Here is a 22,373-nt window from a genome sequence, read left to right as displayed (position 1 = left end):
CAAACACGATGCATTGTTTTTCTGGAACGAGGCCCTCAAGGGATTACTGATGTCCTAAAGGCTTTTTTTTTTTAATACTCATTTTCAAATGATCGCGTTGAATAGCCTATAAACCACCTCCCCCTCCTCATACCTCTCACAAGTCTGATTCCGTTTAACCACCGCTTAGGCAATGTCACCCACTGAAAGAAATATGAAAACAAATGTAGCCTAATCATTAGTCGGAATGCACACATCTTATTCAGCTCACCATTTGACCAGCTGAACTCATAAAAAAAAACATTTGAAATAAATGAATGTTCTTTGATGATCCTCGGCGACACAGATGAACATCAGCTCGCTAACTTGGTCTGTTAATTGGTGAGGGATTCTTAAAGATGGCCATCAAAAAGTACAGAGGTTTTATTAATCCATCTCGATTTGATTCAAAATAGGCTGCTTCGCCGCACGATAATCAATGTGACCTTTATTTTGACGTCACTGACTCCATTAAAATAAGAAATAATAGAGTTGGACAAAGGAAAAGAACGCGAGAGCCTGCTCAAGGGTATTAAAAAGTACTGGGCTAATGATGACGCTGATGTTGATCCTGTTTTTAGGATCCTGATCGGTGGTTAGGTCAGCCTGGTACAGCCTGGTACAGCCTGCTATAGCCTGCTATAGCCTGGTAATTGTAGGCCTCTATTTAAATGGGGAAAATGAAAAACATTTAGGCTAGAGGACTACAATTATTTTAAAAATGACAATTTGTATCAGCTGGTAGCAATAACAATTCAAAGTAGTTGTTATTCTTATGAGCACATTTTACATGTTATCATTATTGATGATAATAATGGTAATAATAATAATAATAATGATATAAAATGCCCGTTATCTTAATTATATTGTTATGCCAATTGCTTTTATTATTATTAACTTATTATTTTATTTTGTATTATTAATATTATAATTAGTAGTACTTAGGCAGAAGGCCAAGTAGAATTAGCAGTAGGGTATCAGGCTTGGTATTGATTGCCTATTATATTGATATGGGCTATGATATTAATAGGTTATAATAGCCTAAGTGTTAAGCATGAGGCCTAAATAAGCAGGCATTATTAGTATACAGCAGGCTAGGCCTACCAAGATGGCTCGTAGTAGAGGAATCTATCAGTCTTGTGATCAGTCAACTGTAATTCAAATCTGTTGGTTTATTTTGGAATAATTAATCTACACAACCTCAATTACTTTTGCACACTAGATATGATGGAGTCAATAAAAACGACGCATCTATTTTCACCTGATTTCCAACATATCTGTCCATAGCCTTGTGATCCGCGTTTATATCTGTGTCATAGCGCCATCTATTGGTCATCTACCATACTTTACGTTAAACATGGTAACTTCTGAATTTATATTTCATCACAAATAGCTATTTTGCTGTCCACTGCTGGGTAAATGGCTTAAAAATAATAGGTCGTACCAAATTTTTTGATGATTTATGATATGTGTGTGGTACAAAATGTATCATAAAATCAACTCTACAAGAGGAAATTTACATTGATAAAAAAAACATATTTTTCTTAAAAGGGTGCTTAAAAGCTAGGACTAGTCAATTAGAAAGGACATCATTTTCATCATCAAAGCGAAATGCATACTGTCCTTTGGAGGTACTACTTAACATACAATAGTGTGTGTAAAACATAGTTTTGCCTTCTACCAAGAAATCAGCATTGTTCTACTGGTCCAAACACCATGTAAGTAACATTAAAACAAAAGATTAAATAAATAAATAAATAAATAACATATATAGGTCCCCCGTTGTATAAATATATATATATATATATATATAGACATATATATATATATAGACATATATATATATATATATATATATATATATATACATATACATATATGTATATATATATACATATACATATATGTATATATATATACATATATATATATACATATATATATACATATATATACATATACATATATATATATATATATATATATATATATATATACATATACATATATACATATATATACATATATATACATACATACATACATACATACATACATACATATATATATATATATATATATATATATATGGGGGGTGAGGTTTAAGGGTCAGGCTTTTAAGGTAATTTACTATGTTCCCAACCTAAAATTGAGTATTTATGTTTCCATAACTTTATCATTATTCTCACAGTATAAGTTGTGATGTATAGGCCTACCATTATTTCATTACAATAGAGAACGCAGTGGATCGCTCGTCGGCCTACTCTTCAGTTTTTAAGATTTCATGCTGTTGTGAGTACAAATATTATCCAGCAGAGGGAGCTACAGAATCGGTTTGGAAATAATAACAACCAAAAACGAGTATGAAAGACGACAATTTAGTAAATATGCATTTTACCAAAAATAAAATAAATTGTCTTACTATTATTTGACAATTATTGTCTAAATGCTCATTATCATTAAGAACAGTAAGATAGCTTTATTAGTGTCGTATTTTGATGATGTAGGTCTAAACCTTGATCTGTACACCTATAAAAGGCCTCACAACAAGAGATAATAAAACAATGACACACCGATCTGAGCTCATTAAATACCACATTTAACTATTAATTTAAAAAGAAGATATAATTGCATTGTAATGGACAACTCACCCTTAAGGGAACCCACTGAATGAACATGGTCATTAAACATACAGAAAATACAACCTGTGTGCCATTCTTCTGTCAGCTAGCTGTTGACACACAATACTTAAGCAAGGCACCTGCTCACAGAGCTGCTGGGTTCAATACACACCTGGCCATTCACCAGGCTGTGAACACACACCGCACACCTGCCGGATTATCCCACCATAGACCGGTCTGCCTCATTTCCTCCCTAACTTAAGTCCATGGGTCTCTTAAAACAGTACACACGAGTAGAGTAGCTGTTCTCAGCAGGCGATCCCGGTATAAAGGTTGATTTTGGAAGATGAATGTCTGGGGTCACTTAATTGGAATATTGGTGATTGTTAATGGAGGGCTGTTTCCTCTCCTTGATACAACAAAGGGTATAGACTTACCATCGCCAAGAGCTTAGGTTCTCCTAAATCATGAATTCCTTTCCAAGCAAACAGATTGTGGGGAAGCATGTGTCTGCATGTAACCCCACATGACAATATTTTTTACTGAAGCAAAATCTTTACCACTTAAGTGAATGAGGCATTTAAGGACCTATCATGAAGTCATAGAAATTTGACCACAACATGACTAGAGCAAAACAGAGGCTCTATGAGGATGTTCTCTAAAAGGATCTCTCTGTCCAAATGCAATATTCACAGATATGCGTGTGCACAACACAGAAATAATGTTATATTTGTTGTAATTTGAAAATCAATCATTTATAAAGTGTTGATGAAGACCCAGTTGCAAATGTAAAATATATTTAATCAATCAAACCATCAATCTCTCAGATATCAATCTTATAGATTGATGCTAGCATGGAATATAATGGCAAAACGTGGTGGGAGAATCCAATTGATAACCATATATATTGACATCCATACACACAACTATCTCCTATAGCTCTATCTTTAAATATCATTGTTAATCTGTTTGGAACAATAATTTAGCAACATCTGGTTTAGTTAACAGTATCAAGGTGTTCAGGAAAAAAAAGTTTATTAATTGGACAAGCATAAAAAAACTTTTTCAAACTACTAATGCAGTTTCAGTGCAATTCCAAAATATAACATTTTTCAGCAGGGCAAGTTAATCGTATGGTTGGAAACAACCTTTTATATATTATTTTTGATTATCTTTCAACTATTGTGCTAGCCAGCAGAAGCTTAAGAGTGATACCATTGTGAGGTAAACCTGTACACACACACAATCTCTAACAAACAAAGCACAAGTTCACAAATTAATAATTGAATGAGCATAGAAATATAAGTACTGTAGCACAATACAAATCAATGAATTAAAAAAAAAAAAAAAAAAAATAGGGACCAAAGATTGCAGTGGTTAGAGATATTTGGTTTGTGGGTTTTACAAATACCCATTTGATGTACTTCCTACATTAAATATATTTATATATATATATATTTATATATATTAATATCGGTTTATTACATTTTACAACTACAAAGATGAGTTCAAGATAAAAGGATGACCATAAGTGGAAATGTGATGGGAGTTTCAAGAGTCCTTTCCATCCCTCAGGGCCATCTCTGCAGGGATAACAGCTATGACACAAGTTGAATCATAGGTCACCCAGTGCTTCAATATAGATACGTGATTCTAGAGAGTCTTTGCCATTGAAGTTGGCATGAATGTTATTGACAGGAGCCCCAAAAAAATAAAAAAATAAATGCAGACGATCCATGCCATATAAATAGGGATTAACATTGTGTCTTTTCGGCGTCGTTTAACGTTCTTCCCTGCAGGTGGAGGGTTGTCAAACCCCTATCCAATACTGGATGCTGCCCTTATCACCAGTAACTACCTCCGGTACCTCCGGTAAAGTAAATTGGATACAAAGGGGAGGTCGACGCTGATTGTATTTGAACTCAGTCTGCAGGCGTGGTACACAGTTGATTTAGAAAAAACACTTTAGAAATAGACGGGACTACTAAGACAAAGATGACACAGTGTCACAACAACTTGGATGTGCTTCATTGAAGTGCTGATTTAGTCCTTCGGTGCTACAGTCAAACTGTTAGAAATGTTCTGACCTGTCGCGGATACGCTTTTTTTTTTTTGCCATTTATCAATGTTGCACTGCAGCAATTATTATTATTTATTTTTTATTCTAGCTCTGCTGTACTCGTAAACCGTAAAGCTGGAAAATTCTAGAGATTACTGACCGGGGAAATGACGGACTTGACAGAGCCAGTGCAAGCATACCACAAACAAATATGTTAATATCTTTTATCAAAAACTCCCCCTGTCATTTATCAAGGTGGCCAACACATATTGTAACTGACACTTATTTTGCGGATGAGAATGCATAGTTGATGGAACCTCAGCCAGCGAAGTATTGTGTTAAATATGCCGGGGAAAAAGCAAGTGGTAAATTAACTAATTTGTGCCATTGCCCCTAGTACATGAAATTTAAATAGCAAATGTACTTATAAGAAAGCACACATGGGGAATATAAGACTTAAAAACATACCTGTCAACAGGAGTATGTAGTTTGCAGCAGAATTACATTAAGTACATTTCTATTTTTTTCTTTTAACATAATGGAAGAAAAATACCAGTTGCAATCATGTCAGGAAATAAACAATCATACTAATTGTAAACAAGGTCAAAAATAAAAACAGCATTCACTGTCAACCCAAACCTATAATGCTTGTTTGTCGTCTCAAACCCAAGTCAGCTCAGTGTTATCAAATTAATTGTGAGCGTATTGACTGGATCAAAACACTAAAGCAAATATGCATCAAGTCAGTTTGTTTACCATGGCATTCTTCAGCATGTCTTATGATAGCCCACAGCAAGACCAAAATAAGAATAGGAATCAGTGTGTGTGGGTGTTTGTGACTTTGTGACTGTTTTATAAGATGGAGGGGGGGGGGGGGAAGGCATGGTCACAAGTTAAGGCCTCTCTTCTTACTGTCCTCGCAAGCAAAGGGTCCAGATCAACACGCCCAACCCTTAAGACGCCCCCCAACAGGCGCCTTCTGGTTCTCCATCTTCCAACTTACCTGATACATTCTTCCTCGGAGGGGCTCTCCGAGTCTTCATCGTCACTATCCTCAAGCTCAGGTAGGTCTCCCCACAGCAGCAGATTTAGGCCTGCAGTGTGTCAGTTTTGGAGGTGATTAGTTATTTATTGAAATTCGACAATTCCTACATTGTCACAACAAAGAATTTCTACTGGCCTGTAGCATCCAGTCTGTTGAGGGTGGACACAGCATCGCTATTGAACATCCAGAAGTGCCCATTGTTACAGGACAGGAGGCATGGTTTACAGGGGGCCACGACATGATAGCCGACAACATTGCCGCTGGTCGGACAGTGAGTGTGTATGTGGAGAGAGACAGGGAGACAAAGGACAAACATATGTCAGCATTTCATAAAGAGTACCTGTGAAAACTGCTAGCTCCACCAGATAGCGTCTATTATCCAACTGATGTTTTTAGCATGCAACAAAGGCCGTGGTATACAAAGCAGTTTGCATCGCTAATTTGGGGCTTATATGTTACATTTACATTTTAACATAGCAAGTTATGCATAACTGATGCCAAATAGAAAAGCAGAAATGTCTACAGATTCCTCATCTGCCTAGGCCAGTGTTGGAATCAAATCGTACCATTTATGTTGACTCAATAACTGGACTTATACTTATACCACTTAAGACAGGCGATGTCTCTCAGTTTGCACTTGCAGCTTTCGGTGGAATAGCAGCTGGCCACAAAGTCAACAGTCCTAGAAAGAAATGTAAAAATATACATTGAATAAACAATGCACGGATAAAGAAATTAATCAAATGTGTTTTACATACCATCATTTCATGAAACATAGGCTAATAGAAGGAATAGTTTGTACCAAGACTTTTATAATAAGACATTACACAAATGTATAGCAATAACCAACTCAGAATATTAAATAATAATAATATAAACACTTACCTATTAGGTGGTATATCGGTGGAGAACAGCTCGATCTCTGCATCTGCGAGAAGCACTGCTTTCATACCTCTGGTGCAGAGGAGACTTCCACAGAACACGCAGTTGACTTGAGTGACACATTTGTTTTTGAAATTAGCGTTAGATGTGGACATGGCTGTTCCAACCTGTGCCTCACAACCTTTCAAAGGCGAAATGTGTTCTGCTCTCGATCACTAACCAGGCAGTGAATGTACGAAATGTCTTCACTCATGAAGAAGAACGTCGAGCGTTTCCCTTCGCTTCTTCAGGTTTAGAATATTAATCTGTTCAGCATTTACCTACAAGCCGTCGAGGTCTGCGTCCTTGTCTTATCACTTTGTTTGCGAAGACACGGAGCGTTAGTGTTGCATAAACGGTGGGACGCGCGTTAATAAAATGTCTATAAATAATTCAGCAACAACGCATATAAATTAGCGTATAGCAAGCCTTGTTTGGCATTGTTGGTTTTCATCAAGACAGAATGTTCCTCGCAGCTATATGGTTAGCTGACAGCTTTGTTGTTTATAACTTCCTGGTATTTGACAACACTTCCTGAAACATTCTTTGAACGACATCACAACGCGCTGTGATTGGATATAATTCACCATGTGCCACGCGATTGGACAGCAATATATGACGTAGGCTCAGCTATTCTCTTTCCCCCTGGAAACCCATTTAGATTATTTGACAAATAAAAGTAGAAAGAACAATACTTTTATTTGTTTTATACTTAAACTATTCCCATTTGAAAAACACAATAACACTTTTGAAATTTAATAGCCGGTGTATATTTCAAGATTTTTTACAACAATATAAGTAAGGGATTTCGGTTCTGGTAGAGCGAACCATGATCACAGTACACATTGTGTACAAATAGAAATAGGTCTCATGTCCAATAATAAATATACAGGCTTATTTTTCATAAGGATTGTTAGTTTGTGAGGTGTGTACAAATATGTATCACAAGCAATTGAATATGCGGGGTCCCTCAACAATAATGTAGACATCCTATATCAGAAATGCAGATACATGCATTACAATTTCAATGCTTATACCAGGTGTTATTTTTCTTCGGTTGACTCATTAGGTTGATGTAGTCTCATTTTTACTTAAAATTATAGTCCCGAAAAGTCCCGTAAGCTTTAAAAGTAAGATTTGATTTAAGGCTTGGTCGCTTTAGTCGCGGCGTGTGCATTCAAAACATGTATTTTGGTGATGTTTCATTCGTAGTATGGAAAATAGGATTGGGAATTGACAATAATAGACTGCAAACTTTTCTATTCAGTCGATAGAAAGACTCAACAAATGATGGATGAGGTCCGTGCGTGAATGCGTCTATGCATGTCTGTCCTGCGCAGTGACCAGCCATCCTCCTCGTTCTTCTCACTCAAGGGAGGACCAGAACCACACAGTATCCTCGCGGTCGCCGAGACCAGGCGGGTATCCCAACTTATAATTTCGACTCAGGAGTAGACACCAATGTAGAAGAAGTCCCAGCTCTATATTTTCCTTCATCAATGGAATGAGCCTCCCTTCCCTTACTTTATCTGCACGGTAACAGTTTTTTTGAGGAGGCGTTAATGCACGGACTCACACGAATGGGAATACACACAGCAGCGCCAAACTCACAATGCGCCCCGAGTGAAGACGGACAGTGACAATACAGAGCTGCGGGCAGAGTAAGAAGCTCGTATTTTCCGTGGTGTTTTCCCAACTCGGTCACAGTAGTACTTCTGGACAATTGACTTATTGATACAAAAAAAATTGCTTAACTGCGCGGGCAAGTCGCCTATTTGATCCACAACGCAGCCATGACGTCTCCGGCGAAATTCCGAAAGGACAAGGAGATCGTGGCCGAATATGAAACTCAAGTTAAAGGTAAACTTTTTCACATCTTTACGTTGAACTGCCCTACATTGTGGAAGGTAGGACACTGATTCAAATAAATGCAATGCAAGACAATGTGGTAACCCATTTATCCAGCTGCATGGGCTTTCCAACTCGTTTCGATGATCACAGCTAGCTGCATACCTGTCCAGTTTCGTATGCTCTTGGTCAGAGAAATGCCATTATGATATTTTCAAAATTTTCGGTTGTGGCATGAACGACTTCAATCATTCAAACAATTTGATCATGTATCACTAAGCATCTGCCTGCCTGCAGCTACACATGACTCACATTCGGTCAACAAAGATCAATGATTGTTGAATTGTGGTTTGATATGCATATATTTAGTATAAACTTAAATATATACGAGGCCGATGTGTAGGCTATCCATTTGTGTAGGTTGGAGGCTGTATCCCCTTTGCTAGGATTCGACATGCCGGTGGAACAACGCAGGGCGTTTTCTCTCTCTCGCCTGCATGTCTGTGGCGATGTGTTGGCGTTCACGAGGCGCTGCAAGTGTAAATTGTGCTAGCCTGCTAAGCGTATCCATGTGTCTGAAAAAAAAAAACTGTTGTAAAACGATGGTAATTGTCATGTAACCCTGCAAGCAGTCTCCCACGTATATTTACCCAGAACTAGCAACGAAGCAAAATATCATGCAAGAGACCTGGGGGGCGGAGGGGCGCGGGGGGTAACGGAGCCGTTTAACTATCTACCTGCTCCTATTCTGCCGTCCGACACCGTTATCGGAAAGATTGAGCGGTATTGTCTTTGTCATATATAATGCTAACAGTGTAGCCAAGGAAAGTAGAAGAGTGTTCTGCACGCATGGAGAACAGCCCAATTCCAATTTTATTTAGCAATGGACGTTTAACAGATGAGCCCCCCGCTCCACTCCCTCCTGTTTCCCTTCAACAACGACTCCCATCATGATTTGAACATTATGGTAGTCAAATTATGACAGACCAGTGGACATGGACAGCCAGTCGGAGTGAGTGGAGGAGCCTCTTCTACATGAAGTTGTATTGAGACACTCTTACCCCAGAGTTAACCTACTGTCCTCCAGACAGTCTGCTGCATTATTTCAAGGCTGCTGGTTGTATTGGTGGAATTGCGTACAGTATTGAGTGTGGATATACACAATTCAAAACCTATTCTAACAATTGGAAAACCATTTTAATACACGTATGTCCTGTGAGCAGAGTCTTTGTCTAGGTGTCCATATGTGGTTGTGGGTTTGTGCACGGCAGCAGCTGTAGAGGTATTCCCTGTCCACGTGGATTTGTGAGGAGTGTCTGCTGAGCGGGTCAGGAGGATGGACGATGTGGTGTTCGTCCATCGACCCCCGCTGAATTAGTTTGGCTGTCAAGATGCACACTTCGTCCTGCACTCTCTTTGTCCATAACTATTGCTCTCTGGCTCGCTCATGGCTTCCTTTCTTTCTTTCCTTATTTTCACATACATTCCAGGTGTGTGTGTGTGTGTGTGTGTGTGTGTGTGTGTGTGTGTGTGTATGTGTGTGTGTGTGTGTGTGTGTGTGTGTGTGGCCTATCATCAGCTGGAACACCAGTAGCAAGGTATCATGTACAACAAATACAAGCTACAACATGGACACCTGTACTGTTACTAAGACTAAGGGAAATATTCCTGGAAGGCACCATGACACATTTAGGATTTATAGACTTCCCACATCCCTTTGTGTGTCAGATCTCTGAAAATCACGTAGCTTTTCTTCAATAGCTGACATGTTTTAATGAGGATCATAGTATCAGATTCCTCATGGCGTCTACCGGTACTCTTCTTGTGTGTGTGTGTGTTCTGTCAGCGTGGTCCACTGGATTGACGTGCAGCATGATGTAGTGTTTACAGTAGCCTCCGGGAGAAAGGACAGTAGATTGTGAATCAGGCTCCTGTCTCTCACACTTGGCCGAGAGGGGATGGCCTGAGCGGAATAACACACACACACACACACACACACACACACACACACACACACACACACACACACACACACACACACACACACACACACACACACACACACACACTTGAATAAAGGGATGTTCACTGGTAGGTACCAGGGAAGCTGAAGCGTAAGCATGCACCTGACTGAGTGCAGTAGACCAGTTTATTCAGGGCTGAATCTTTAAAGTAGGAACAGGAATGCTGCAGGCCAGATGGTTATGCGGCTGCTTTCTGAAATACAGCGTTGGAATGAGCTTCATTTTTGAGTGATGGGGTTTTGGAGAAAGCCCATTTTAGGGAGTGGAAGCATGTATTTGACCATCACACTTATCCCTGTAACACGAATAACGAAAGGTATCTGCTTCTCTTGGCTGTCGGCTAACACGTGAAGCTGTTTTGGAACAGCCAGGGACACATGACGTGATGTCCACGATCCACAAACACACAGGCACGCACAAGCACACATGATCATAGCTCAAAGCAGATGACCGGGAGAAGGAGTCCATATTATGCTACCTTAGGAGTATCCTGATAACCAACACAGGTGACGTACAGGAGCATCCCTGACGTGGTGTTAAAGCCTAGGCTACACGTCCCTCTGAAATCTAGCGGTACGTGGGTATGGTCAATGCCATTATTTGTACAGTCCAACTGCTTTGCTACTGTCCGGCTGTGTGTTGATGGCGCACCAAATGCACAAAAGAAAAAGTGGTGGAACGGCAAAAGCGACAGCCGCAGCAGTTCTTTAAAAGTGTGTAGAGCATCAACATGAAACAGGCTTCGAATGATCAGCCTACCAACTGTGAGGCCGTATTTTTGATAGGCCTTCATGTCTATTTGATATGGAAGTGGACGTGTGCGTGGGGTGTAGTAGGTCTGTGGAAATGACTCATAGACATAAGTTCACAATGATTATGTGCGCGCAAAATATATTCAAAAGTAATTCAGTACAAAGACTTCTCAAGGGAGTGAACTATTCTCAATGTTCTCCCTCTTCCTCTTTGCCGTTGTGGGAAAACGTCTTTCAGTCCCCACTTCATAACTGTTTATTCATTGAATCCCCAAAGACCCCCCTAATCAATTTATCTGAAATGGCTATCCATGGTTACATTGTATTGATTGGCTCAATGGCGCCAGCGGTGTGGTGACCACAATTTAAAGTGTGTGTGTGTGTGTGTGTGTCACACTGAATAGAAACCGCTGACAGTGGTTAAATAATCAGTCAGGAAGTATGTTTGTGTAAAGCCGAGGATCAGGAGTTTGGCTGACACACACACACACACACACACACACACACACACACACACACACACACACACACACACACACACACACACACACACACACACACACACACACACACACACACAGATATATTGAACGCAGTGAGTCTGTCTGCAACTTCCTGTTTAGACACTGCTTTTGCAGGAATGACCTGTACTCTCTGATCTCCCGTTGCCACAGACACACACCATGTGTCAGTATCCTCATGCCAGGTTGGACTAACCGCCAGCAGAATGAACAGAAGTATCTATCAGATCAGATGCCAGTACAATGAAACTGGCGGAAAAAATGTTGAAGCATCAGATGGAGAGAAAGATTATTTTAATCAACATCCTCAAACGGCATGTATTGTGGACCGTTTGTCTGCGTCTCTCATCCCTGCCCCTCTGATGCATGGCTTGCTGTGTCAGCAAGGCTCTGCATCACATTACAAACGTAATCGCATCTGACGGAGAAACACACAGGCCTTTTATCACATCACACATACTCACCTTGAGAATTGAGATCAACAAAAGTTGTTTGGAGACGGAGAGACATGCGTGCGTGCATGTCTTCATCGGGAGGTTGTTGGATTGAGATCAAAGCCGCCTAACCTTCAACATTCTTAATAGCCGCCAGTCTGAAGATGCATCTAAACCTGTTTGCTCCTTTATAGTAAGACGACATGCAGAGTAACCGGATGTGTACTGAGAAGCTCAGAAGATAACAAGAGGTAGGTAGAGAGAGAGATAACGAGAGCAAATAACCATTGGAGCCAAGTAGGTGAGGCCATTTGTCTCTAATGCCGCTTTTCCACTGCATGGTACCAGCTCGACACGACTCGACTCAGCTCGCCTTTTTTGCGTTTCCACCGCGAAAACATGGTATCTGGTACCTGAAGTGGCTGCTTTTTCTAGTACCGCCTCGCTCTAGGTTCCAAGCGGCTGAGCCGATGCTAAAAGGTGACGTCGGCAGACGGCCGGCCACTGATTGGCCAGAGAGTGTGACGAAGTCACGAGAGCGACATGGCAACCATGCTGGTAACAGCCATAGCAGCGCCGCAGCCAACATATTCCACTTCTTCAACATGCCAGCTAATAATACGAACACGAATACCATCGCATCGATGTTCTCCATTGTTGTTATGTGGGTTCTGTCCATGTGTGGGTTACGTAGGTGTTGTTTGCGTCGCGTACAAAAATACGTCACGGCCCTTTCGCGCAGCCGACCCCGCCCACGTACCGGAGGTACTATTTGCGGTGGAAAAGGACCCGCGCTGCTACCATGTCGTGTCGTGTCGAGTCGAGCTACATGTGCGGTGGAAAAGCGGCATAAGACAACTGGTGCGCGTTAGGTTCCAGATGTACTTTGAGTGGGCAACAGATGATATGTTTGGTTCATCTCGACAATTTGGTCTCCGCCCCCACCAGTAGGGCCTCGGCATGATATGATTGGCTTAAACTTTCCCTCCGTGTGTGTGTGTGTGTGTGTGTGTGTGTGTTTTGCATAATCAAAACATGCTCAAAGTTATAAGTGTACCCCCACTGACATTAGAGGAGGAACTTGACTAAAAAGCTTTACTTCATAACGCTGATGACCCCAGCCTTTGTTGTTACCTGCATACTAGTGGATTTAGCGTCATCACGTTGTCAACGGTGGCTAAGCTCTTTCGGTGTAGGGGTGTTTTAGAGGTCTTGACCTCTGCAAGGGTCTTCCATTCTCCTTTCCCTTTTATGTGGTCTTTGCCTACGGACACACATAGCAACAGCAGAACAACCTGTGAGAGTGTGCAAGAATGTGTAAGGCGAGCTCTGCCACTGCCAACACCCTCGTAGTCTTTCTCCTACTCGGTCCCCTTTCAATCTCTCCCCTTCTTTCAGTGTGTGTCAGATGAACAATAAAACCATTGTCGAAACCACCGGGTCTCCTCAGTATTCTTTTACTTTACGATTTTAAATTTTTTCTTTTCCCTTTCGTTGAAACTCATTGTGTTTGTCAGGTTATGTTGAAATTGTACACACTTCTGCAGCCTCGTTTATCTTGATGATTTCCACTTTATAATTTCATGTGTGTGTGTGTGTGTGTGTGTGTGTGTGTGTTTGTTCACAGTGATGAGTACAACTTTTAACAACAGAAGGATCTATACATAGCCCAAGCATGCCAGAGACAAATTCATATTCTGTATAAAACAATCACGAGAGAAAGGGGAGGGGGGGTTAGAAAGGTTGGCTTAGTCTCCCTGGGGGGGAGCCAAAGGAAACAGGCTGTGTGTTTGAACAGCCCTCATACGTGGACACAGAGAGGGAGAGGAAGAGGAAGAAAGGCAGGAGTAACCAGACAGGAGAAGGAGGGAGAGAGGGAGGCAGGGGGTAAAAATGGACAAGAAGCAGGGACAAGTGAAAAAGCGACAAGACAAAATGCATAATGGAGGAAAATGTATCACTAGCATTTGTCAGTGTGTATGCGAGTGTTGGATGTGTAAGGGAGATACTTTTATTAGCCTCTCCCCTTTTCTCCTCTCTCGCTCTCTTTCTGTCTTCTCTGCTACTTCCCCCTTCATCGTTGGCTCCTCTGCTAGCAGGCACACTGGTGGTTGCTAGGGTTACTGGATTGCCCCCATTTTTCTGTGTTTGTCAGTAGAGAAGGAGACTGGGAAAGAATAATGTAGATTTCCTCTCCCCCTGTAGGGCCTGGCTAATCAGGTTACCACTTCACTCTCTCTCTCTCTCTCTCTCTGACACACACACGCACGCAAGCGCGCACACACACACACAGAGAGACCTTGGGAAGGGTTTTTTGGCGCTCTCCTATAGCTTTAGGATTGTGGTTCAGTTCATCGAGCTCTCCTCCGACTCCCCCGTCTCCAGCCTTCTCTCACTCTCTCTCCACATGCTCTCAATTTCTTTGCTGGTCTGCCTTGGGACTGTGTGTGTGTGTGTGTGTGTGTGTGTGTGTGTGTGTGTGTGTGTGGTGTATTTGTGGCCAAGAGAGATTTTTGGGAAATACATTATGTTTTATTATAAGACTCAAGCAAAAGAGTCACCAGTTTTTCGATGCATGACTTACGATATACGCTTTTGCATCAAAAGATTGCAAACATGTCAACAACAACTCATCTAGATGTAATGATTAGGGGGAGCCGGTTTGGCCTTCCATTGGTGTCTGGAAAAACAAATGTTCGTGCGTGTCTGTGTCAGCGGTGAGGAGCAATAGCATGCCATCCAGGGTTCGCACCTCCGCTAACGCCGTTTTAATGAAGCCATTCATCACGGTTCCTCAGCCGGATCCACAGCACATGGAGACGAGCGCAATAGACACACATGCTACCTTCACACAAACGCAGTCGCTCTCCCTCACTCCTTCTCTTTCTCCCTGGGAACAATGTGCTTGTATCTGTCTTTCTAGTCTTGAATGTGTGGGTGTTTTAGGACACCGTGTTCCTTCTGCTGCGCGTCTGCTATAAGGATGTGCCAATGGAAGAAAACTCTGCTATTTTGGGCGTGTTTCGTCGTTAAGCTCTCGCCCTCCGGAAGAGCAATTGTCCCCAGTAGATGCGCTGTTGATTTTTGGCGAATGACTGCGGTAGAGGCTGTGCCGGCAGGGGAGCCCATCATCAGAGTGCTGAGTCTGCGCAAACGGGGGAGATTGTAGTGGTGGTTGTTGTCCCTGGAGCCCGTGGATCATTGTAGACCCGCTCTCGGCGATGACAAAAAGGGAGGATTAAACGATGCAGTCGTCGCTGGCCGTCGGTCCCGTTGTGGTTACGACGCTTCTCTCTCTTTAGTTTTGAAGATGCAGGAAAGGAGCTAGTAGGCACCTCATCACATGGTATATAGAAATGGAAGTATATCCTTCCTGTTCTTTATCATCTTCTGCTCACCTGATCTCCTCCCCTTATTTTTCCTAGTCACATCTTGTGATATACATTACACATGTCCTGTTCCATAGCGTGGCTTATGTTATTTGTATGAATGAATATGAACAAGCCAAATAATACACAAAGGGTACGAGACTAATAAACGTGTGTGTGTGTGTGTGTGTGTAATCAGACGACTCCTGGCTCCCTGATAAAGGTTGGTAACGAGTTGGTACTTTCCCTCCTATGTTCTAGTCCTCTGCTATCACCTCACCCTTTCACTCCAACCAGATGTACTGTAAGAAAGACACGCGCACAAGCCGCACATGCATGCACACGCGATCTCTCTCTCAAATAAACATCCAATGTTTACCGTGCCCATGATGAGGATCACTGCAGGTGACGAGCTCCTTAGGACGAGCCAACAGATGTGTCGCCTGTCTCTCACACAATCCCCAGGAGGATGCTCCCCACAGCCCAGGCTGCTCATTATACACAAGCGATCACGCACGCATGCACCCACGCCTGTATGTTGTAGGCACACTGGCATGTGTGTGTGTGATCGCTTGTGTGTTTTGTAATTAGAGTTTTGCCCTCGCATGTCGATACTGGTACCGAGGCCCGCCGTGGAATCTTTGCCTAAAGTATGCTATTTATGCTGTCGCTTTCATTGTCTGTTTGACGTTATGGATGCAGCAGCTTATTCCCGAGGCCTGATATTCATCCGACTGCTTTGCTGCCACTTGTTTTGCAACCTGCCAATCTTTCCGTGGACAAAAGCATGAGCATGTGCGGTGTGTTTGTGTGTTAAGACCCAAAGGCTGATTTGTCTTGTTCTGTTGTACTTGTTTAAGCATGTCCCAGGGCTGTTAAATAAGCATGTTGTTGCCGCAGTGGTTCAACTAACATGGCGCCGCCTATGGGTAAATGACGGCTACAGCCACTTCCCTCCATTTCTACCCTGACGAATGAGTCCACGCTCATCTATGCGCCCACTGCCCCTTCCCTCTCTGCAGAAGCCTGCGTGTTGTAGGTCCTTTGGCAGATTTAGGGGGCAGGGTCATTTGGCTCCGCCCATCCAGGAAGTTCCCAGGATAGAATGTGTGCACCATGTGCTGGGCTGCATGGTGGGAGGACCCTCCCTGATCCCTCTCCTTCCCCCTCTTCTGTCTCAGCTCACCGCCATCCTCCTCTCCTCACCCCTGTCCCCCACCCACTCTATCACCACATTCCAACTCAGTCCATGTGCTCCCAAACAGAGCCCAGAAATGGGAGAACACACACACGCACACGCACACACACACATTCCTGTTGTGCAGTGGCCCGTGCGTCGCAGGGGGGCTGTGTCAAGGTGGAGCTGAATGCTACATTCCATATCTAGATGTTCCACACAGAGGGACCCTCTCCTTCTGCTCCTTCTCCTAGCTGTCCAGACCTGCCTCGGAGCCCAGCCATATACAAACCCATTGTCTCTTCTGTAGCCTCCAGCTATGGAGCTATCCGGTCGATAGCTGATAGTTTGCTGCCTAGTAGTTGCTGTTAACAGCTGGAAATAACATCTAGTCATTTATGTTTCGCTTCATCCACCTGCAAGCAAACATATTCTGGTGGGCTGCTGTTACACTATTATTTTCAAATGCTCTTTCTCGTCACTCATTGACTATAATTTCTGTGTATGTGTGTCAGTGTGCATCTATGTTCGCATCGATGTGCGCTTCTGTTCATGTGTACAGGCTGCAGTTTGAGGCGAGCGGGCAGGGGGCTAAGTGGCTGATTGTAAAGAGGGGCTCTTGTCATGAGATGTGGGTTTTCCAGTGGAGGAGTGACTGGTGGATTCCCATCGCTGCTGAAACGTCAATGCAAGCCCTTTATAAATGACCACCTCTCCCTTTTAAAAAACAAAAAAGATCAGTTCTTTTGTCAGAGTTCCGTCAGAAGCATCATTGCCGGTGACAAATATTTAAATGCTGCCAGAACGGACGGTGTTAAACGTTTTTTATCTTCATGAGGGAGACTTGGGCCCATTTCTACCCCTTACCCCTTCCCCTTCCCCCTCAGGAGAAGGGGTAAGGGGTAGAAATGGGATTGGGCCTTATAATGGCAGCTATTGGGCTCTCTGACTGTCCTGTTGCTATTGTCCATGGTGTCCCACCTAGTGTGTGTGTGTGTGTGTGTGTGTGTGTGTGTGTGTGTGTGTGTGTGTGTGTGTGTGTGTGTGTGTGTGTGTTCTCTATAGCGCTCTTGGCTATAGCAGCATGAGTGAGTCAGGTCCCTGGTAGTGTCTCACTCCATTGTGCCCCCCCCCCCCCCTTTCACACTGCAAAGGACAATGATGCCCAGTGTCCTCTGGCTCACTATGTCATAGCTCACATTCCAAGTGATACACACAGACACACAGACACACAGAACGCAGTTGGCCTCTGACAGCGTAGCCTCGATTGGCATCAAGGCCATTTTAAATTCATGAACTATTCGGCTGGTATTCAGTTCATGTTGGAGAATGTTGTCTGATTGTGTGTGTGTGTGACAGAGGGAGAGATTCAGAACAGCAGGTCTCTACTAGGGCCCGACCGATTTATCGGCCTGCCGATTTAATCGGCCGATTATAGCCTTTTTGAAAATAATCGGCATCGGTCAAAAAGACGCCGATTACAACCGTTTTTTTTTTAAATGTTATTGCGCTTAGTATCCTGCAGATTGCGCTCCTACTCGCCTTGCTAACTAACAACTTTAGCTGGAGTAAAAAAGAGGAGATTGAATTTTACCGTACAACATGAAAGCACGCTCGCTCAGGCAGCTGCGCGCTCACCTCACCAATGTACACAAGACGCGTTGTTTGAGCATGTTGTGCCTGTTTTTCTTTAGGTCCCAGGCCATGTTAATTTGTTATACTGTAGACTCTAACGGTGAGACCATACTGCTCAGCACGCACGTGTTAGTCACTGCTCACGAGCGCAGCACATTGGGAGTTAGTTATTTATTTTACATTTTACATTACACTCATTTTTGACTGTAAATGTATTCTAAAACACTCAAAGGTTCTGCATTGAATTCACATATTCGTCAAAAGTGTTTAAAGTATATTTAAGGTATCAAAAACTATGTTTTATATGCTTTATTTATTTTATTATTATTTTTTTTTTAATCGGCCGATTAAATCGTAATCGTAATTTTTCTCTGAAAATAATCGGCATCGGCACTCAAAAATCAATATCGGTCGGGTCCTAGTCTCTACTAGATCAAACAGGCTTCATCAGCACTAAAGGAAGGCAGCCGTTTGGGTAAAGAGGAGAACGGAGCGGGAGAGGATGAAAGCAAAGTGAAACTCTGTAGTGTCTCGGATATTAGAATCAACAACAACGTAGCTAATGACCGTTGCTCTTGCTTGCTCCCAGTCTCTTTGCCCACCCCCCTTGGTTTATATCTGCACAGTGACGGCTGGGAGGATTGTGTCAGTGAGCCAGGACAGGTGTGAGCCACATGTCTCTCTCTTTTCCTAGTCTTTTCGCTTCTCTCTTTTTCCTTTCCTCTCTCTTTTTAGTCTTTCTTTCTGGTACCATCCAACCTTTGACCTCATGGCTAGCTCCCCCTTCTGCTGGGTGGGGGGAGGGGGGGGCTATTCCAACTCAAACATTCACATACTGTTGAGGGAGGATAGATCACTGCTGCTGGGATACAGCATACGTAGGTGTATACACGGTTTTATGTGTCAAAACATCATTATCTGGTGTGTTCCGACAGCTGTGTGTGTATCATAGGCGAATTGCCCCCTGAAATAGGTCTCTTCTCTCTCGCTTTCTCTCGCGCTCTTCTTCTCCCCCTCCCCCCCACTCCCCCTCTCGTTGCCCTTCAGAACTGTGGCGGCATCAATAATTCAACGCCCCATCGAAGAACACAAATCTGCTGTGCCCCATCCCTCCGTCTCCCTCCCAGCTTTATCTCTCTTTAAAGTCCAGTTCCCTCTTGTTGGTCGCCCCCCCCCCCCCCCCCCCCCCATCCACTCTGCTGCGTTGTGATTTCCAGTCTCTCACACACAGCTGTTCAGTGTGACGGTGCTCCTGTGTTCTGGAGCTCACAATCTGCTCTCACCCCCCCACCCCCAAACTCCCATCGTCTGCCCCAATCGTGTAAGTTGGGGCGGGGTCTCCGAGGGGCCAGCGAGGTGGCTGAGAGGAAAGGGTGGGTCTGTCCCGGTATGCTGCACAATAGAGGGCAAAGAAGTGCTCCGGTTCTCCTACCCACGCCTGTTGGGGTTGTGCCGCTGGAGCTGTCCTGTGCGCAGCTCTGTCCCGTAACCTGGTGTGATAACCCTCTCATGCATACATGCCTCTCGGACATGTATCCTTTCGCAGGCAAACAAAGACGCCTGAACGCACATAGAAACACTCAGGAGCGGAATACCTATGGAAATACTGCACACAGAAAAATGACGTGTGTGTGTGTGTGTGTGTGTGTGTGTGTGTGTGTGTGTGTGTGTGTGTGTGTGTGTGTGTGTGTGTGTGTGTGTGTGTGTGTGTGTGTGTGTGTGTGTGTGTGTGTGTGTGTGTGTGACATGCCTGTCCCAGGGCATTTAGGCTCCGTCATTAAAGAAAAGACTGTAGCTTAGCCTCCTGCTAATGTTGTGCAACAACCAGTATGGGATTTTATTTTTTTGCCTAGTCTGGACAATATAGCCAAAATCGGTGTAACTTACCCCAGTGCTATGTTGAGCATGAAAGCCAGTACTATGTGAATGATACGTTTCCTACTAGTCATGCTTACCAAACTGTGTGCATGCAATCTTGGGAGTATGGCAGTGCCTTGTTTATTGTTATTGTGCTGTTCGCGTGTCCCCAGTTATACCCAGGGTTTTAGCAGGCTGAAATTACACAGGTTAGGGTCCCACTTAATGACTCATGTTGATGCTAAGGAATGCTCTCCAGGAAGGTTGTGGGATTGTGTTTCTTTTAAGCATGACAGTGAAAATATTGTTTGGGTTTTTTGTTTAGTTTCAGTGCTGTGTGTGTGTGTGTGTGTGCGTGTGCGTGCGTGCGTGCGTGCGTGCGGTGCAGGGTTAGGGTGTTCCCAGACTATCATCCCACTGTGCTCCATAGCAACCCAGAGTGTTTGTCTGGAGGAGGGGCTGATGGGGATGGAGGCTGGGGCTTTGCAGAACGCTCCCTTCTGGCTCCGGGTGGAGCGGTTTGCAGGGACCTCTGGGTGACCTTTCACTGGAACTGAGATCCCCGTCTTGGGATGCTGGGAATAGGAGTTGGTTTTTTGTGTGGTCACTTGTGAAATCTGAAACAGAAACAGATTTTCTCTTCCTGATTGCAGAAGTGAAATCAGAACTGAATGACACTGGCACGCACCTGGTGGCAAGAACACGCACACACTGTGACCAATAATAGCTGCTTTTGTTTCCATGGACGTCATGTTGCTATTGTCTCTTGTTGTGTCCCACCTCCAGTCTCCTATCCTGACTGAGTCCCTACCACCACGTTCTGTCTTACCGCTGCAGTATTCGTGTTGGAGGAACTAAAGTAACAAAAAACAAGACAAATCCAAATGTTTGCTGCTCAGATTCTATCAAGTTCCTATCATTTCTATCATTTCCTCATTCCGAGCTGTTCTCTGTTCATTCCAGTTCAATGTGGATCTGTGTTTCTATAAGCAAGCCTTGATTGGTCTGTTGGCGGGATGTGACATGGTAGAGTTAAGCTGTGAATAGCAGGACTCCAGAATGTTGATCCTGTTCTTCCTGTTAGAGGAAGTAGGACATAGTAGCCCCCCCCCCCCCCCCCCCCCCCCCCCCCCTCTCTATTTTGTAGTTTATGACCTATGTTTATGGCACCAGGGTACCGCTCAGGGTGGGGGTCCGAATCGTCTTTCCAATGTCACAATCAATGCATTCCGTACTCTGTCATCGGTGTTCCTCACACTACAGGATATCCGATTTTTACATTAAATATATTTACGTAAAATAAAATCTTAACATATAGCACACCACAGGATAAACAGGGGGAAAGGTATGCACCCAGCATAATGCCATTCAGGCATGCGTATCCCATCCTTGTTTTTTTTCACCCCCTCAGCCTTATGAACACTGAAACAAGTTTTACCATGTTTTCCCATTGACGTCTTGTTAAGTAAACCAAGTTTAAGGGAGAAAAAAACAAAACGACACAAAGCTTATGAAACGTGCACGCAGTTGAAGAGCCTGCGGCTACAGCACAGCCACTGGGAGCAGAGAGGGATGAAGAGACAATCTCTTCTGCTCTTCTATCTCCCTGCTGTTTTCCCACTCTCTGTCTTCGTGCTGCGTACTTCATTCTGCTTAGGTGTGGAGCATCTCTCTGTCTCTCTCTCTCTCTGTCTCTATCTTTCTCTCTTTCTCTCTCTCTCTGTCCCTCTTTGTGTGTGTGTGTGTGTGTGTGTGTGTGTGTGTGTGTGTGTGTGTGTGTGTGTGTGTGTGTGTGTGTGTGTGTGTGTGTGTGTGTGTGTGTGTGTGTGTGTGTGTGTGGGGGGGGGGCTTTCTATGCCTCCACGTGCCTCTTGGCCCACTTTCTCCAAACCCACTTTCCCCATCTCCTTATGTCTCTGCAAACGCCAGGGATTTGGGGTGCGGGAGAAGCGGCTTGAAAAGAAAGCAGGAGGATTGAAGGAGCTGAATAGCGGAATGCGGTCTTTAAATGGACGCGTGGAAATGCACGCATGCATGCACTGCAGCAAACCGTTGGCTGTACGTTCTCCGCGGAAAAGCATGCCATGCGTTAA

General features: G+C 43.5%; 2 protein-coding genes across 2 annotated transcripts in view; one reads left to right on the top strand and one right to left on the bottom strand.

The window, feature by feature from the left end:
- Window positions 1-3,422: 3,422 nt before the first annotated feature.
- On the bottom strand, window positions 3,423-7,192 carry LOC115556620 (protein FAM72A). The gene is made up of 4 exons (XM_030373762.1): window positions 6,629-7,192; window positions 6,348-6,425; window positions 5,879-6,003; window positions 3,423-5,792 (listed from the first exon to the last, which is right to left on the bottom strand). Exons 1-4 carry the CDS (start codon window positions 6,778-6,780, stop codon window positions 5,698-5,700), a joined length of 450 nt encoding a protein of 149 aa, XP_030229622.1. The 5' UTR covers window positions 6,781-7,192; the 3' UTR covers window positions 3,423-5,697.
- Window positions 7,193-8,009: 817 nt separating this feature from the next.
- The window catches only part of srgap2 (SLIT-ROBO Rho GTPase activating protein 2), a 53,163-nt gene continuing 38,799 nt past the window's right edge, over window positions 8,010-22,373 (top strand). Inside the window, exon 1 of the mRNA XM_030373759.1 lies at window positions 8,010-8,524. Coding sequence (XP_030229619.1) covers window positions 8,458-8,524 — 67 coding nt within the window. The 5' untranslated portion in view covers window positions 8,010-8,457. The remainder of the gene's footprint in view (window positions 8,525-22,373) is intronic.

Source organism: Gadus morhua, chromosome 13, assembly GCF_902167405.1.
Source record: "Gadus morhua chromosome 13, gadMor3.0, whole genome shotgun sequence".
NCBI classification, from domain to species: Eukaryota; Metazoa; Chordata; class Actinopteri; order Gadiformes; family Gadidae; genus Gadus; species Gadus morhua.
Note: the sequence above shows the minus strand (reverse complement) of the source record. Positions and strands in the feature narration are given on the sequence as shown.

Bases quoted from the DNA above. Each gene is read 5' to 3' on its own strand.
- LOC115556620 (XM_030373762.1), bottom strand. From the start codon at position 6,780: ATGTCCACATCTAACGCTAATTTCAAAAACAAATGTGTCACTCAAGTC. The intron at 6,426-6,628 runs GTAAGTGTTTAT...ATTTCTTTCTAG, and splicing joins ACCGATATACCACCTAATAG to GACTGTTGACTTTGTGGCCA. The intron at 5,793-5,878 runs GCCAGTAGAAAT...GACACACTGCAG, and splicing joins CAACAGACTGGATGCTACAG to GCCTAAATCTGCTGCTGTGG.